Source organism: Diprion similis, chromosome 2 (assembly GCF_021155765.1).
Source record: "Diprion similis isolate iyDipSimi1 chromosome 2, iyDipSimi1.1, whole genome shotgun sequence".
NCBI classification, from domain to species: Eukaryota; Metazoa; Arthropoda; class Insecta; order Hymenoptera; family Diprionidae; genus Diprion; species Diprion similis.
Window position 1 is genome coordinate 4,257,446 of NC_060106.1, and position 19,431 is coordinate 4,276,876.

The 19,431-nt window shown below is 39.3% G+C and overlaps 2 protein-coding genes across 2 annotated transcripts; both read left to right on the forward strand.

Moving 5' to 3' along the window:
* Positions 1–1,954: 1,954 nt before the first annotated feature.
* On the forward strand, positions 1,955–9,818 carry LOC124416039 (facilitated trehalose transporter Tret1-like). The gene is made up of 6 exons (XM_046896872.1): positions 1,955–2,036; positions 4,028–4,289; positions 4,663–4,823; positions 6,908–7,183; positions 7,253–7,500; positions 9,248–9,818. The coding sequence occupies exons 1-6, from the start codon at positions 1,955–1,957 to the stop codon at positions 9,644–9,646; spliced, it is 1,428 nt and encodes a 475-aa protein (XP_046752828.1). The 3' UTR covers positions 9,647–9,818.
* Positions 9,819–11,705: 1,887 nt separating this feature from the next.
* Positions 11,706–19,366, forward strand: LOC124416038 (facilitated trehalose transporter Tret1-like). Its single transcript, XM_046896871.1, has 7 exons — positions 11,706–11,781; positions 13,003–13,103; positions 14,391–14,652; positions 15,276–15,436; positions 17,908–18,183; positions 18,249–18,496; positions 18,844–19,366. The coding sequence occupies exons 2-7, from the start codon at positions 13,025–13,027 to the stop codon at positions 19,240–19,242; spliced, it is 1,425 nt and encodes a 474-aa protein (XP_046752827.1). The 5' UTR covers positions 11,706–11,781; positions 13,003–13,024; the 3' UTR covers positions 19,243–19,366.
* The last annotated feature ends 65 nt before the right edge of the window (positions 19,367–19,431 follow it).

Genomic DNA, 19,431 nt, shown 5'->3' on the forward strand with positions numbered 1-19,431 from the left:
AAAATCCCAGCCGTATAAAATATATGGATTAAAATTGAATAGTTGGTTAATTGTATAAATTGGATTGTGTTGATACGCAACAGTTGTAACTCTTTGCGAATTAGGTGTTTTTCCGTATACGAGGATAGCGTAAGACCCGGAAGACATGCCGAACGCAAGAAAGATTTTCGCACGTCACACTTCCACGAAATAACATATATATCATGTACATAGATATAATTACACGTGCGTATATTTTATACCTACGTAAAATAACTCTAAGCTTAATTAACGTGATTGTATAGACAGATGTACAGTGTAATTTACTAATGACAGTAAACCAAAAATTGGTATACGTAATCACTATATTTCAGTAATTGTGTTGTTTTTATTTAATAACTATTCTTTTCTAAAATAATATATAATCTGATTAATTGAGTTTATTGGATCTATAGAACATAGTATTGCCAAAAGAATATCACAAACCTTTTGTCGTAACTTTAATCATTAGTATATGTGAACATCGTCGATTCTACAGGGTTCATTAAATGTATTAGATTCAATTGAATATTGAAAACGGAAACGCTTAGACGTGAAATTACATTTAAGACCATGCTAATTCTCACGTACTTACGTGCCGATTTTATGTGACTGGAAAAATATAATGTTCTTTTCAAAATAAAGCATTTTGCATATTTTCAAATGAAATTATTGGGCATCGCCTCAGCATCACGTTGAGACGTAAGAATGAAATTGCATTTTTCGATTCAAATGAAAAACGTTTTATGCGGAAATTGGAGGTGCCGTTTTAGCTCGTTACGTCATTAGATGATTTGATTATGTAGAGGAAAAATTTTTGGGTTTCAAACGGAGCAAAATATTGGTTCATGTGATTCAGGAGAAAACGAATCCTTCCTCTGCACACAGTTTCTCAAAAAACATTCTTGGTTAAAGTATTTAGGGAACAAGTTCAAACAACACATTATTATCAGGGAACAAAAAATAAATTACACGCGAAATCATCTTTTCAGGTAAATCACCCAAGTACCGGTTATTCCTGGGAAATGAGGCATATGTCCGACTGTGTATCTACATTTGTAACTCTTTGCGATTTAGGTGTTTTTCCGTATACGAGGATAGCGTAAGACCCGGAAGACATGCCGATCGCAAGAAAGATTTTCGCACGTCACACTTCCACGGAATAACATATATATCATGTACATAGATATAATTACACGTACGTATATTTTATACCTACGTAAAATAACTCTAAGCTTAATTAACGTGATTGTATAGACAGATGTACAGTGTAATTTACTAATGACAGTAAACTAAAAATTGGTATACGTAATCACTATATTTCGGTAATTGTGTTGTTTTTATTTAATAACTATTCTTTTTTACCTGTTGCCATGCGGTACAGGCCTTTTTTATTAGATAGAGAGACAGGCTTTACTTTAAAACAAGGAGAGCAAAAGATGGAGTATTGCCTGCATATCTGCTTATTAGCTTAAACAAATATGGAAGCCTTATAATAATAACACCGTCATTAAGATCATGCGTTTTTGGTATGAGATAACAGCTAAGAATAGCGAAATCATTATAAAATCAAGTAATTGAGCGGAATCCGTATTTATCGTTTCGAATAGTTTCTCAATACACTGCCACTATCAATATCTATTCAATCCGTAGTGCGGTTATCAATGGTCCGCAATTGAGGTAACCCCGTATATAAGAGTGTACGAAATGCACGGCGGCTTCGTAGCGGTAACGAACCCTTCGTGAGTGCGGCAATAGCAACCGCGACAATTTTATCTCGAGAGAAATTGAACAAGTCTACGGTAGAATTGCTTCCTGATTTTTGCTTATCTTGTTTTTTCGTGTGCCTCTGAATCGCCTTGAGTAAAACCGTTTATACGGAACGTTTGTATTTTGAGTTACATACTTCTATGTTCGTGAGCGTTGTGGGTTAAAAATGTCTTCATTAATACAGAAAAATAACTCACCACCGTCACAGACGACTCAAAAGTTGATGCAGTATCTTGCAACGCTCTCAGGTAAGTGGTCGCGGTATGATATCGAAAATATTTATCACGTTTAAAATTCATCCCACGTTGATCATCCTCGAACTGGAGGATTTTCGAAGACCGAGAAAGGTGAAATAACGAATCCCGCTATTACATGAGGGCATTTTCTTTCGCTGTGTCATCAACTTGCTGAGTTTATCACCACATAGAGATCGGAGAAGCAGAGGCTCTGCCGATTTCTCGAAAGTCTGTTCGGCGCAAATTTAATAAAAAATTACATCATCTTCTCATTCTTCTCGACAAAGTTTCATCGCACTAATGGTCGCATTCACGTACGGACGACAAGAAGTGAATTATTCCATTTATTTTAAATACCGTAAAGCTAGGAATACAACGGTACATAACCATCCAAAGTGGCATTAGAATTCTGGCGATTAGATTTAATGATTAAAAACAAAGAATTACGTGAAAACATAAGTACTAAACACAAGGATACAGATGTCAGTAATTTCACAATTTATGTCTTTATGCAAAAACACACCGTTCGTCAAAATAGTACATTATGTAACAGGGGAATAAAGTCGGAGATAATAACCGCGGGTGGGCTTACTAGTAATCACCTGAAGGAATAATCGACTCCCAATCCTGTGTTTCATATAGGACTTTATTTCTGACTCAACTCTGGCCACACCCATTGACTCAAAAAGTGGGAATCACTCACGCACAGAAGCTGAGTGTTCTATGTCGACCGCAGAGCGAACGTTCGGTTGGTATCTTTTTTGGGCAGTGTGTTTGCTGTTTAGCATTTTGCCCTGATTGGGGTTCAGTTAAGCCCGATACCGACTTTAACGTACAATTTTTGAGTCAACGCGCTTGAATCAGGGTTACTTCTGAAAATTGATGGAATAAATAGTGGGGTCCAGTTGACCCCAATACCAATTTTAACATACTTGAAGTCAGCGAGTTTGAATCGTGGTTGTGCTAGTAAAATGTAAATGAAAAAACAATTTTGGTGTCTCATAGATCCCATGTATATATTGCATATTCTTTTGTCACTTTTTTGTGTTAAAAAATTTCTCCCACATCTCGTTCCACATTGTCCATCGTTTGTTTTCTAAAGCTTACATTCGAGTACATTCGCGGAGCGGGTCCAGGGCCGCAGGCCTTGTATGGTGTGTCTCTAAGGGGCGAAGTCATCATCATTATCATTATCGACATCATCATCGTTAGCATATTCTATCGTGTAATTATTCTATCATACTTCTATTTTGCGGGGAAAACGAGATTAACGGGAACAAAGTCTACTTTTTTCCCGCAAATCTCATTTTTCCTGCATTTAGCGCTAGGGAAAAAAGTTAAGCGAGAAAAATATGCCACTTTCGTCCCGCTTTTCAGTCAACTTTACGGCTGAGTCGGAAATAAATGTTCATGATTCGTCATGAAACTTCGCCATTACGTAACTCGTCTTTCTTTATGACAATGAGGAGCATTAAGGTACTCTAGTCCAGTCAAATTAGGAAAAATAAAAACTTTAACCAGTTTAAGATCTTGATTTTGGTATACAAGTTTATTAAGGCTTCCGGATGAACATACTAAGTTTTCGAGTAAATACCTAGTCAAAAAGGCAAACTTTCATAGTCTTTCACTTGTACCCGGGAAACTATTACTGAGATCGGAGAAATGGTTCCCGACATACCGGCGAAAAACTAAAAAAATGTACCTTTTTTCCAGGATGAAGGCTCGAGCGCAACAGGTATCAGTTGGGAAATTGAGTATGTTCATCCGGAAGCCATAATAAGCTTGTACACAGAAATCCAGATGTTTACCTTTTAATGTTTTTCTTTGTCGAAAATTGGTCTAATATGACTGGACTACTTCTCAATAAGTGTCAATCGTGTTGCTGGATCAAACTTGGGTTGTGTTTGAAGGGCCTATTCCCCCGTAGCATTTCAACTTTTGAAATTGAAAATGACCGAGACAGTGAATGACCGTATTAAACGAATGAATACGCTTAATCGTAGCTACCCTGGCCGCGGTGACTGCTGGCAACTATCTCGGCTGGTCATCCCCGGCTCTTCCACTCTACAACCAAAAGGATACACTAACCTTGGCCGATGACGACAAGTCGTGGGTCGGATCCTTGCTCCCGCTGGGAGCTCTCGTGGGTGCCATTCCTGCCGGATGGATAGCCGATAAAGTAGGACGCAAGAACGCCATACTGACGATTGGCGTACCTTATGTAATTTGCTGGTTCATCATAGGATTTGCACCAAGCGCTTTATGGTAACCGATTGAAATTTATTTCAAATTTTTGCTGTTTACCTTTTCAACTGACTTATGTGACCACCTGGCTCTCGATATAGTGCACAATGCCAATTGATAATCGAATTTTGTGATCTGTCAGATCGTCTGAAGCTCGTTTCAATGCTGTTCGAGGCCATTGAGGTCTGGGTACCTTCTTGAAGGAGAACTACATTTTTCGTTGCATTATTTTCCGTCGATTCATACTGAGTGATTGAGTTAAGTCGAACTCCAAACAAGGTGGACCAAGTAATCGGCATACAGGGTTCAAGCGGCGCGGCGGGGAAACCACACGTCTTACAGTAATTACTTTGCGAATCGTTAATGTAGTTTTTCTATGTTCACGGTGAAACAGGTTGCTCGTAGCTCGATTTTTGGCTGGAGCTGCAATCGGGGCAACGACAGTGGTAGTGCCGTTGTACGTGTCCGAAGTTGCGGAGCCAGCCATTCGAGGCACGCTTGGTGCGTTGTTCCAACTCCAGTTATCCTTTGGCATTTTGCTGGTATATTTGACAGGTAAAACGTTATTTCTACACTTTCTGTTACAAGCTGACAAGAACCTTCGTGTCCTCGTTGATATTTCATCTCTCCCTGAGTGGAAATTTGTCGAATGGATATAATTATTGGGACTTTATGGCATCGTTAATGATATCAAATTTACATGTAATGTGTCCTGAAAGTGAAAGCGCTCAAAGTTAACCCTTGTATTGCTTCTAATGTCATTCACACACTGGAGTTGCTCATTTTCGATTTTTGCGTATAAGTCGCACTCTTAGCAAAAATTTTTAAATCCTTGCTCTATCTTGGCTCGGCAAACATTTTTGCAATTTACTCAAGTGTTATACAAGAAATTTAACAAGTGTCCGGACATTAGTTCCAACCGATTACATTCGAAGGTTATGGCGCATTCCGGAAAATAACGTAATTTTTACTTTAAGAATCAAATCCATTTTGTCAATTGCTTTAAGTTCTGCAATTTTTTTCACCAAAAACTCAAAATTTGTTACGATTATCCTAGTGAGCCACATTGCGGCGGAACTTGAGTGAAATTGTTTCGAGGCAGGAAAAAATTACTAGACGATATTTTTGCGTTGAGGTTCTGATTTATACATATATCTACATTTCATTCGAATCCGCCGTTTCATTTATCCTTTTCCTTGTTTCCTCTCTATCTTCTAATTAACGATACAAACAAAATCTCCCATCCAAGGGATCGTGCCTACCCCAACGTTTGTTTTTTCGCATTATTCTTTGGAGTAAACAGCTTGGATGCAACTGGTGGTCAAGTACAGAAAAACAATTAATAAAAATGACGCAGATCTGTAAAGTGAGTACACAGAAGCTCTTCGAAGCTTGAGCGCAAGGAATATATTCTAACGGCAGCTATTTTTTTTTTTGTCTGGCCAAAAAGCTGAGATTAAGTGAGGAATGCTTCAAATACGCCTGATAATGAATCGGAGTATCTTTTTTCGGTCAAAATACGATCATTGCGACTTTGAATGCGTCAGAATTTAATTGAAAAAGTTGGTCAAACTATTCCGGTTATCTTGTCCTTGTTACCCCCTCTATTTCCCAAGTTATGTCGGACTCAAGTCAAAGGAGAAGGGTGGACCGATGGTTCGGTACCCGAGGGTATCACTCGAGTCATCAAATATTAGGCCTCGAGTTTATTAAAATCATCCGAGATCTCTGATAAAATTCCAAAACTTTCCGAGTGTAGATGGCGATAAAAATTCAATTCGTACGAGGGGGGGGAGGTGAACAGTAATTAAAGCATGCTGGCTGATGAATTTGCCGTACATTGGACCGTGGAAAAACAATAGTCATAACCCTGTGCAGTTTATGCCATTTTTTTAACGGTATTTTTTTTCTATCTTGATGAAATGGGTTATAGCCTAATTCCATTGACCGCCGGTGATTGCGGTGCTGCAGAGTCAATGAACCATGCTAGATCTCGTCTAATTATATAATGATATTTTTATTTGCACTCACCAGTTGAGGTTTTTATTTTTCGTATCAGAACTATCACTCGGAAGGTTTTACGTGATTTCACAGTTATTTATTTTTGTCGCCAAAATTTTTAAGCATCTATGTCGGAACAAATATCGCTTTGCAGCAGCAAAATTGACCAATGAAAACGTTAATTACGTGGTCATTTTCATTTAAAATTCTTTATTACGGCGATACACTTATCATAGTCATTTTACTGCCAAAATCCTCAATAAATGTCCGATCCTTCGTTATCTCTCATAATTTACGACTCGGTTTATACGTATGTTTTTTTAAGAAATGTTTAATTGATAGAAAAAGGGTATATGTATAAGGCAGATGAATGCGGCATAATGAATCCCGTTCGGTAACATTAAAATTATTGAGCCATACAAACACATCGATTCGATTTATTGATCGTTTTCGAATGTGAATCATGGTTGGTCGGACTGAAGGCATTGGATCCCGTCTGCAACCATATAATGTCAGAATAAATTTCAGCTACTTTTATGATTGTGTTCGAAATCGATCGAAGAAACCTGCGCGTATCGCGCCGCGTTTAAGATAACTCGACCCCTGATCTAATTCTAAGAAATGCTCTCTTGCGGCAGGTTTGATCGGAAATTTGAAATGGATCGCCGTCACCTCAGCTTTCATACCGGCGGCTCTGCTACTGGTTTTTCTGTTCATGCCGGAGACGCCGGTGTGGTTGATCGGCCAAGATCGTCGAGATGACGCGGAGCGAGCCATGGAGCGATTGAGGGGCAAAAGTTACCCTTTTCAGCAGGAGCTTGCGCAGCTCGAGAGCAATAGAAAATCTCAGAGGATGCAGAAGGCCAGCCTTTCCGAGCTTAAGAATCATAAAAGGGCCGTGCTGATATCTTTCGGTGAGTTCGTGGTTATTCAATCACGCTGTGAGTTTTTATGGTTTGACGCCCTCCAATTTCCTCCTTCAGGACTTATGGTTCTCCAACAACTGTCTGGAATAAATGCCGTAATCTTCTACGCCGAGGAACTTTTCAAAGCTGAAGGATCGGCCCTCAGCCCAACGGTATGCACAAGCATCATGGGTGTCGGCCAGGTCTTCGCAACCGGCGTATCCATGCTGCTGGTCGACAAAGCCGGCCGCCGAATTCTTCTCATGGCCAGTTCCAGCGTCATGGGTGTCTGTCTTATTGCCGTCGCCCTGCATTTCTATTTTCAAGTGAGTTTTATTATGATTTGATCAACGAACGAAGCGAAAGTGAGGCTGTAGCCAGGATGCGGAAGAATTACAGGATTGTCGCGAATTTCCATAAATAGACTCGACAATTTTATCTCATTATGTTTTATTTCATAGTTGAATGGCAAGTTCTATTACGAGTATCATACAGTCGAGTCTTTCAATAGGACCTCTCGCAATAGGGCAGCTTCCTCTCAAGAGAGCTCAGCGGTTTCCCCCACTACTCCAGGTAAACAAACCGCAGCCGAAATTTTGCCAGGTACTCTCGCAATGGGGCCGGAAACATAAGTGAAATGCTGGAAAAAATAGCGTAGCTGTTATGGACTTTGGGCGGCCCTATTGCGCGAGTCTCAGTTCAAAGCGCTGTAAGAGCACGTGGAGCTCGTTGGTGGGAGTGTACTAATTATTACAAATGCTCTCCCGTACACCCCCACCACCGGTCCTATTGAGAGAGTCGACTTCAGTTACAAACCAGCAGCTAGAGGAAAGCAAGTGGCTTTGGACTGGTCATCAGCCGGTCCTCGAACTTCCCGTTCTCACACGGGAGATTGAAAGGTCACAAAGAAAAAAAAAATATTCAATTAGAATTTTGAACTGAAGATTCAGATTCGTGATCAACAATTTCAAAGCTTTCGACAACCATATTGTTTCAAAATTTTACGTTTTTTTCATTTTTTGAACCATTATGATGGTTCCATCATTACAAATTTTGGAAGTCTGGCCTGGGATTCGATATCAGTGATCCAAAACACCTTTTAGAATGTTTTCCACCCCATTGGATCGCCGGATTTTCCAATCTGATTTTAGATTCGTGTTCAGCCACCCACCAAGCCGACGAGTGCTAATTTTCGTTCGAATCCATTCATTCATTTCCAAGACATCTCCATTTTTTGGGGATTATTTGAAATTTCATCTAAAAAATTGAAAAATTAGTGAACCGCTCAAAGCCAAAATCTAATCAGTTCTAATCACGAAGAAGCCGCTTAGATTGAGACCAAAATCATTAAAGTCCGGTAACGTCTTCTTGAGATATCGTCAGGCAAAACAAATTGATCACACACATGCACACAAAATTTCGAAATCTCGAATCTTGAAGCTTCGAGATTTAGTGAAAATTCGTCTTCTCATTTTCGGGGTGATTACAGTAGCTTTCTTTTTCCTGAAAACAGAGAAATGGGAAGTTAGCGAAACAAAATGGTAATCAAGTATAATTGGTTTACGGTGAAATTGTACGTTTATAAAGAGTGTACTTTCTACACCGTCTGGTCTATCGATAAGTTCGTTGGAAATCCTAGATATAGAGCAACTGATGCGGATCTCGCGCGACAAAATCAAAATTGGCAAGATGCAATTCATTTCGTCTGACCGAAGTGATGCACCTTGACTTTGAGCAGCTCCAACAACTAGAGCTGAGGTCTCACTGGAAACGTTTCAAACCTGACGAAAATGAGACGCTGAACCAACTCGATATAAGATATAGTTGTGATGAAATTCATTTGATATACGTCAGGCCTTGAAAATAGCTTTGAATACTTGCTGGATCAGTAAAACCATTTTATGGAACTTGCATGCCTGCTCAGTGTTTCGATTTAAAATCCGAATCAGTGGCTTTAATCGGATATACGCACCAACATGACATTTGCATAACTCATTATACGCATATCTAGACGACAAGTAGAGAATCTACTACCGAAATCCATTCACCATGTTTTACGTTCTTTCCGATCAGGCTGGAGTACAATCGACCGGCACTCCATGGGTGCCTCTGATATTCTTCACGATCTACATAATCATGTACGCTATCGGATTCGGACCAGTGCCTTGGATTATGGTGAACGAAGTCTCGGCGACCAACGTCGTGGGCACAATCGGTTCCGCGGCAGCGATGTTGAATTGGTCGCTGGCCTTCGCTGTGACAAAGATTTTCATCAACATGAAACTCGCCATTGGCTTGCCGCTGTCATTTGGCATGTTCGCATTGATATGCTTAAGCGGGACTATGTTCGTCGCGGCTATCATACCGGAAACAAAGGGCAGGACCAAGGAGGAAATTCAGATGAAACTACATCGGATGAGGAAAATGGAAACGAAAAACGACACCATCATTAACGACCAGGCTATGGTGTGATCTACTAACGATCGTCAGGGCATTACGGAAGCACGGGATATGATAAGAGGGAATGGAATGGGATGAATTAGACCGACGAAAGGGACGCTTATCGCTCATCTCTTAAAAACCAGCGAAAAATCCAAGATTCTCGTTTTAGGCGGGAAATCCGGGTCCCTCCTTTATCATGATAATGGGGTCCCATACTACCCAAAATCACACTGTTGGCCCTCGTGGTCTCTCTAGTCTTATAACTTAGGCTCTTTCACCGTGGACTCTTTTCCTGTACAGACATACGAGTGTCCTATGGCGTAGGCCCAAGATCACTCTGAATTGGGGTTGGGACTTGATTTGTTACCAAAGTACATGCGGAAGCTTCATTTCTCCTACTTTCGGACCTGAATTCTGTCTCTTTCGCATTGATTATTGTGCTGAGGAAATTTTAGTCCATTATTGATCTAATTTACCCTCCGCAGTCACCTGGGGTCGGGATGACCCCAAAAACTAATGTATTTTTTATCGGACGAAAAATAACAGTGACCACGAAGGGTTAACGGAAGTTTCTTACTGTGTTTTTTCACATTTTTTTCCCGTTCGTATTCTTATAAAAGGGAAACCCGAAGCAATCACCCCATCACCGCCTCCGTATTTCTTGCATTCCATTAGATGCAGATCCTCTAATGCACTTGGGTGAAGGATCTCAGCCGAATAGAAATTCACCCTTCAATTTTGGTTATCGACAATTTCGATTTTTGTCCATTTTCACTGGCTATTGTACATGAGTGTTACTCCCGAAATGATTATTTTGCATTGAGGAAAAAGTATAAAATTAAACGTATTTTTTCTCATTTGTAAAAGTTTGAACGACTCTTACAATTCGGTTCATTCGATATGTTATAATTACACCATGAATGTATATAAACTGATTTATCGATTTTAAGTGGATTTTTGGAACATACTATTGCCAAAAGAATGACGCAAACCTTTTGTCATAAGTTCATCATTAGTATATTGAAACAATATCGACTCTCCAGAGTTCATAAAAAACCTTCGAATCAATTGAATATTAAAAACGGAAGTGATTCGAAGCGCAATCACCCAAGTATCGGTTATTCCGTGGAAATGAGGCACATGTCAGACTTTGTATCGACAGTTGTAACCTTCTGCGATTAAAGTGTTTCTCTTTATACGAGGATAGCGATCGTAAAAAGAATTTACGCATGTCGCACTTACAGGAAATAACCGATGTATTACGTATACATAGATATAAGTATGCCCGCGTATATGGTATACCTACGACAAATAATTGTAAGCTTAATTAAGGTGTTTGTATAGACAGATGTACAGTATAAATTACTAATGAAAGTAAACCAAAAATTGCTATACATAATGGCCATACTTCGGGTATTGTGTTTCTTTTATTTAACACCAGACTGTACTCAAACACAAAGAGAGCAAAAGATAGAGATATTACGCGCGTATCTGTTCATTAGCCTAAACAAATACGACAGTCGTATTAGAAAATTTTCCGAACGATTGCCCAGTACCAAAAATAATAACACCGTCAGTAAGACCATTCGCCTTTGGTATGAGATAACGGCTAAGAATAGCCGAGTCATTGTGAGATCAAGTGATCAACCGGCGATGGATATTTATCGTTTCGCGTACTCCCTGAATACAATGCCACTGTCAATATCTATTGAATTCGTGGCGTGGTTATGAATAGCCGCAATTGAGCTATGTTAGGTCCACATCCATACCGGGAACAGTTGCCTTAAATGAGGTCGTGACTTGATCGGAAAGGGGCTGTTTAGAAATGATTTCAGATTTGTCATTGGCAGCGCAGATGTTCAGCCAGATGTGTGAACTCGCAGTATGACGCGTGGCGCGAAACGGTACCAGGTACAGTTTCGTCGTCTGAAAAGTCTCTTAGGCATCTGAAGTGTTTGACGTGACACCGAGTCATGAGTATCCGCACAGAGGCCTGTAATAAACTCACCGAATAACACGACGTTATCGTATCTCTACAACTTCGTTTTGGATCTTCCTGACAAATTGACGAACAGATAGACGGAAAACAGCTAGTGGTTTTGGCGCCATATTTCTGCAAGCATTGAATTTATTTCGTCGGTTGGTCACCGTGTGAGCGAAGAGAGGTCAGTGCTATTCACGAGTTTAATGTGTGAGGGCGAATTGGAACGATTACATGCGTGACATCAGCGAGGGTGAGGAAAAATACTGGATGTTTGAGAAGTCGGGTTATTGGTCTATTCTGGTGGAATAATCTTGGACTCAGGAGAGAAGCGCACCCCAGGGTCTTGCTTCATTGTTAGCTCAATAGGTTAGAGCGATAAGAAAATTCACGTTCAATATCAAATAGAAAATACCTAGAGTACATGGCAGTCGGACCTTTTACTATTGCTGTACGATTCAACCGGTTTGACCAGCCGAGACAGTTCACTTACTTAATGAGCTAAAAGGCAACCGGTTGAAGTTGTTTACCTGTTAACGTAGTCAACATAGTTGACGAGTTAACCGGTTAAGCCAGAGTTAACTAGTCGAATACGAATTGACCAAGAAAACTGATGCTACGAATGGAGTATGCAATGAAACTTAGGCTTAATTAACTAAAGTTCCTAAATGAAATAAGTCTTATTACAGCCTTGTCATTTCAATTCGTAGAGAGTCGACTCTTGTCCGATTTTTTATAATTGTTTTACTTGTTTGCTTGACCAGTTATATGCTGGCTGATTAGTTGCTGTTAATTATGAAACTAGTTAAATGTAATGACCGGTTAACTTTTTCAATCGGTTACCCTGAAGCCAATTACCTAAGTTGACCTTCTCAGCCGATTAAGCCAGTTAAATCGTACATGTTGCTCCTGTTTACAAATTCGAATAAGAGATTCTTGCGTAACTCGAAGAAATTTGTGAAAAAAGAAATGACACCTTTTTCTCGGCGGCAAATCATTAAGATACTAATCGTTTTTATACATTTGGTGAGTGCCCGATGAGGCCGTGACCTTGAACAAGGCTAGATGAGGCGACACCCTGTATATAAGAGTGTAGAAAATATGCGGCGAGCCTTTAGCCGAGACGAATTTTTCGCGAACGGTTCATTTCAATCGCGTTGACGTTACTTTGCCGGATTAGAAGCAGGTCTACATTGGGGACGATCATTTCTCCTGCTTGAAAAGTTCGATAGGATATGAAAGACGTCGATAAATTGTTCGAGAATATCACATAATAGTAATTTATAATAATATATTGTATCGGAATAGTTTATATCGTGTCGAATTATTTGAGCGTGCTGTTCAATTCACATTATATTTCAAGTGAAACTGTTTGTACAGTATATCGTAATTTTAGGTGATACAGCTTGTGTGGTTGTGTACAAAAAATGACCTCATCAATTCCGGATGTTTCACCACCGACGCCTACGAGTAAAAAATCTACACAGTACCTTGCAGCTGTTTCATGTAAGTTCCAGCCCTGAAATAGTATGTAATTGTTTTTAAGACACAAAATTTCAAGGTATCTTCGGCCATGGCACGTTTGAACTTTTGCCCGCTGTAATTATCTTGAGATTAGACAATTTTTCGAGTCCAAAGAAAAAGATTAAGATTCTCACGTTGGCTTTAGAACATCTATTTTCACTCTATGAAATACATTGAGTTTTTAGTTTAATCAAAACAGCAAATACTTCTTACTGATTGCTCGTGAGATCGGGTGACGTGAATTCAAATATAAGAACCTATAAACAAATTTAGAAGCTATTGGTTTTAGGTATTTGTCTCAAGGTATTAGCATGAGGATTTGGCCTGGAAATAATTCGATTTCAACATTTTTTTACACCGGTATTCGAAAGACAAGGTCGGATTTTTCGTCGGAAAAATATTAATTTACAACGGCCTTGTTGTTAGTAAAAAAAAGATATTCGGCTGTGGCGAGGTCAAACAGCGTGAACCGAATCTCAAAATTTATTTGTCCGATTGGTTTCAAATTTGGACAGATTCTTGATGTTACTATTTTCTATTGTATGACGAGATGGTTTAAAGAATATGTTTATTGATTTGTTAATACTTGACGTTGAAATTCTAACTTTTTTTCCACTGGAATACTTTTTTTCCAATTTGAAATAAAAAAATGTGTCTGACCGTACAAAGAAAATGTGATATTCAAGGATACGTTCAAATTTCAAGTCACTCGGATGAATAGATTTTGAGGTTCGATCAACACCGTTACACCACATCGCGGCCGAATGATTTTTCGTATTGCCAATAAGTCCGTTATCAATTGATATTTTTCAATGAAGCAAAATTGAAACCTTATAAAACTTTGTACTAACTGTGTGTGAGAATCCTATCTTACCTTCTGATATCCACGTCAGAAAAAAATGTCGAAAATGGACGTGTTTTTTATTTTTTTAAACAAGTCCATATGCTAATTGACTTAAGGTACCATTTTAATTCTGAAGATTGTATCTTATATCCAAGGTGTACAAATATCAATACAAAGGTCAAAGGTGATTCAAATTATTTTTCAACTCCTCTCCCGAATAGAAAGACAAATTGTACTAACTCCGAAAAAAAATGTTGACTTGACTATTCTTGACTATTCCTCGTAAAACTTCGGTGTTTCTGAACTCATACTTGTTTGGTAACGCAATGACTTGAAAGACACACTTGATTAATCGTAAATTCATACGTCATCAAATGACAAAAATAATAGAAACTAACCAAATGAATGATTATGTCCAACCTTAGCTACCTTAGCCGCCGTGACTGCAGCCAACTATATCGGTTGGTCATCTCCAGCACTTCCGCTCTACAATCAAAAGGATACACTAGCTTTGAGCGATGACGAGAAGTCATGGGTTGGATCCTTGCTCGCGCTGGGAGCTCTCGCGGGTGCGATTCCTGCGGGATGGGTTGCTGATAAATTCGGAAGGAAGAAATCGATACTGCTAATCGGTGTACCTTGTCTGCTTTTTTGGTTCATGATCGGATTTGCACCAAGCACGTTATGGTAATTATTTAAAGATCCGTTTCAAATTTTTCGATTACTCGATTTCACACCCCGGCTCACGAGATAGTGTACATTACACGTTTCTCGTGGAATCGTACATGACCAGCCATGCGGTCGAAAGTTCGATTCAACATCGTTTGACACTACTAAAGTTGGGCTAGTTGATCGATAACGACAATAATTTTCATTGCATTAATCGTCATCGATTTATTCCAAGCAACGTTAACCCGTTGACTTTAAAATGAAAATATTAACTCAAAATGCCTTTATTTGAGTAAAGAAACACGTTTTAGAGATGATTTGGATAAGTTTAAAAAAATCGAGTTTTTTTCGCAATGATAGAATAATCCTACAAAATAAATAGCGGCCATCGATTTGTGAGGAAATTTAACACCTGTTTCATGTACTTGAGAATTATTTAATACACTTTATATCTCGATAAAATGGTAAAAAACGAAAATCAAGATTATAATGTAAAAAAAAGCGAATGGTTTAAAACGAACGCCTAACAAGGTGGACCCAGTATACAGAGTTTCAGCGGTGTTGAATTGAAAACCAAACGTCTTGCAGTAATTAATTGGTGAATCGTTAATATGACTGGTATAATATTCATGGTGAAACAGGTTGTTCGTGGCTCGATTTTTGAGCGGAGTTGCAAATGGGGCAACGACAGTCATCGTTCCGATGTACGTCTCCGAAATTGCGGAGCCGGCTACTCGAGGTACGATTGGGTCGCTGTTCGAGCTCCAGATGGCGATTGGGCTTTCGCTGGGGTGGTTGACAGGTAGAAGAATACTTTTATACTTCGTACTAGAGGCGAAAAAATATTTCCGTGCCGTAATTTATTTCTATTTTTTCACTGGAAGTCGCATTTTGTGAAACGTACAAGATGGTCTGTGACTTAATATTATATAGCAGAGTTAACTCAGTCGAGCAGAAGTTAAACTTATCGTTGATTACATTAAATTCGTATATAACGGGTGAATTTTATACCACGTTGCACAAATGGTTTAAGTTAATCCAGACGTCCTTAAATTTGTCGTACATTATTGATTCACGTCTGTACATTACACGTGTCGTTTTCTTTTCATAGGCTTACACCTGTTTCCATTTCTTCAGCAAACAATTATCAGGTTCATCCAAGCTTTAAGCCATAAACTATATCTACGCGTGGCTGAATATCATTCAAAGGCATTTTACACGGAAGAATAATTCCCACGCGTTTCATTTGAGATTTATCAAGTCTTGAATCAATTACAGACTGTTTCAGCAAGTTCTATTATCACATCTCATTACGATCTATCTTTTTCTACTATTTTTTCTCTTGATCTCTTTTTTAATTAACCGCGAGTCCATTACGTCAATTTGTGAGGCGTCATGGCGTAGAAGCTGTGATTAAAATCTCGCGCTTACGAGGTCTCGCTTACTTTCGTTGTTTTCGTGGCATTTTTCACGACACTCAAAGCAGACGATGCAACTAGTGGCAGAGAACAGAAAAATATCATTTTACAGCGGTAAATGAGGTCAATTGGGACAGTAAATATACCGAAACCATGACGAAATTCTCCAGTCTAGAGAGTCGTGTCGTAGTCGGAGCTGTTTTTTTTATCTTTTCTTTGCAAAAGAGATGCGTTGTTAATCGGCCAGAAGATGAATCCAAACGTCTTCGAGCGGGACAAATTACGACAGTTGAATTCGAATAAATTGACTGAAGTTAAGCTGCAAACTTAGCGAAACTGGCTACTGAGATTTTCACGTTATCCAAATGTCCTTGTTGTTCCATTCATCACCTGAGTTGCGCCACATTTGTTAAGGCATCAGATATTCGGAGTCGGAATTGGTAGTAGCAGTCGAGCTTAGTATCAAACTATAAAAACTCCGAGGAGGAGAATATTCCGTATTCTTTACGACGGAAGAATCGCAGCCAGAATTAAGCTCTGTGTGCAGACTAATTCACCTTATTTTTCTGCCTTAGGCGAAATATAATTCCAATAAAACAGGAAGTCAGTAATTGCGGTGCCTCACAACAAATTAATTAGGCACGCTTGCTAATGCGTAATTAGGTGGCGAAGAATCTTTTTACCATTCAAAATTCGATACGAATGTAGAATTTCAAGCTTTCGCAAAATTATTGAAATTCACGCTTTTCACAGGAATGTCCAATATTATAAGTTGGGAAAAATGTCATGAGGTACTTGAGTTGCGTATGAGTCAGAATCATACGCACCAACGATAAGACACAAAGTATATATGGCGCATTCCACGCCAACCCTTACCATTTTTTGTTTGATTAAAAATTTTGTATGTAATTACCTTAACTCCAGAGAAGTATCCCGAAATTGTTTGAGATTTTTTTTTGTTTTTTCTTTTAGTAAACCTGTTTGATTCATGATTTTTTAAATAAGCATGTTTATGGCAATAACATAAAAATTCTCAACAATCTCGTATCGGTTATAAAAATTTTTTCCAAAGTCGGAATTGTCGCGTTTACGTCTCGCAATGTACCTAAAAAACTGCAAAAAAACTTTGACAAGCTTACGCGTGCTCAATCAAAGTAGCAACACAAAACTATTTGATACATATAAGCTATAATCAAAGGTGGAATAACTGAGGTTCTACAGCCACTCAAAGGTTTTCGTTTTTAACAATGGATTTTTAAGAATTTTTTCAGATTCTTCCGAACTAATTAATTATTTGTAATTTTTACACTATATTTATATCTTGAAGAACAAAAATCTATTCAGAAAAGTCTAAAAAAAATTCACAAAAATCCTGGATTTTGTATAAATATGTTTGAACATCAACACAGAAAACACTGACTATTGCTTCTAAGTTTTACCGATTTTTTTACAGTTTGGGTCTGGGCTTAAAATTTTTTATATCTGATATAAAGTTTTTGAGAATTTTTTCAGATTTTGGAAAAACAAGTAACAATAAATTGATTTCAAAAATCATAATTGAAACAGATTTACTAAGAAAAATCTGAAAAAATTCAGGGTACTCTTTCGGAGTTTGTGAGTTGGTGTGGAATGCCCCATATATGTAGATATAATATTCAAAAGTGTTTTATAAATCAGTCTGAAAGAAGAGTTATGGCCAAATTTCTAGCTGTGGCCAAATGTGACGCAAATAGAATGTGAATGTCAATTGGAGTGGTACAGGCGTGGGAACGATACCAGTCAAATATATTCATACGCATTGCTTTAGCCTTTTTTGCTCCAACTGTAGTAAAAATAAATTTTTCCCATTGAACAGGTTTGATCGGGAATCTCAAATGGATAGCCATGACCTCAGCCACTATACCGGCAGCTCTGCTGCTGAGCTTCATCTTCATGCCCGAAACCCCGGTGTGGTTGATTGGCCAAAATCGTCGAAAGGACGCCGAGAGAGCGATGGAGAGACTCAGAGGTAGAAATTTTCCGTTTCAGCAGGAGCTTGCGCAGCTCGAGTTCAACAAAGAATCCCAGAGCAAGCAGAGGGCAGGATTTTCGGAGCTAAAGAACCACAAAAGGGCTGTCCTAATCTCCTTCGGTGAGTCTGGGAATTCCAATCACGAGCTGTGAGCTAGTTTGAAACCCTTCAATCCTCTTCCGCAGGACTTACGGCTCTCCAACAACTGTCCGGAATAAATGCGGTTGTTTTCTACGCCGAGGAGCTTTTCGTTGCCAAAGAATCGGTCCTTACCCCAACAGTCTGCGCTGCCATTATGGGCGTCGCTCAGGTTCTAGCGACTATCGTATCCACGGTTTTGGCGGACAAAGCTGGCCGAAGAATCCTCCTCATGATCAGTACGATCGTCATGGGTGTCTGCCTCATCGTCGTGTCAGTGCATTTCCATTTTCAGGTCAGTTGTCGTTCCCTTTCACCACTTTCACGAGTATACCAGACGTTTGGTGAAAGTCGAAGAAATAACAATCCATTGAACAGTCGAACTCTTCCGCACTTACACTTCTTACATGATGTAACGTAATGGAGTATTTTTTACAAGCAACTCAATTTCTCTTGAATAAACCATAAATCCTTTCTCTCGGTGGAAATTCATAAAGTATGAAGGTCAACAAGAGTACGAACTCGGTTCCCAACATCGTTGCGTAACCACCATTCCAAAACTCGGTGTTACGTCTAGTCCATAAACAGCACGTATCCCAATGAAACCTGTGTATAACCATGTAATGCGTTTTTCCTGAGCAGGCAGGAGTACAATCGACCGGTATTCCATGGGTGCCTCTGATATTCTTCACAATCTACATAAGCATGTACGCAATTGGATGTGGACCAGTGCCTTGGATCATGGTGAACGAAGTCTCGCCGACAAACGTGGTGGGTTCAATCAGTGCGGCAGCGGCCATGATCAATTGGTCACTGACCTTCGTGGTTACGAAGGTTTTCATCAACCTCCAGGCCACGATCGGCCTGCCCTTGACTTTCGGTATGTTCGCCGCGTTGTGCATGATCGGCGCGATATTCGTTGCGTTTGTCGTACCGGAGACGAAGGGCAAGACGAAAGAGGAAATTCAGCTTCAACTTCACAAGATCAAGAAGGAACCGATGGAAATCTATACTATCACTATCGACCAGACTAGGCTGTGATCTGGTAACGATTGTGGATGCATTTTGGATTTGCGAGACGTGATGGTTTTGGAGGGAACAATAAAGGATTAATCCGACGTGTGGATGGAGCGTCTCATCCCTCGCCCGCGCGCCCGTGACAGAGTAGCACATTCAAGATTGTTAAGAATGAAGATTCATTCAAGAATGTGATTGGATTATCGTGGATTG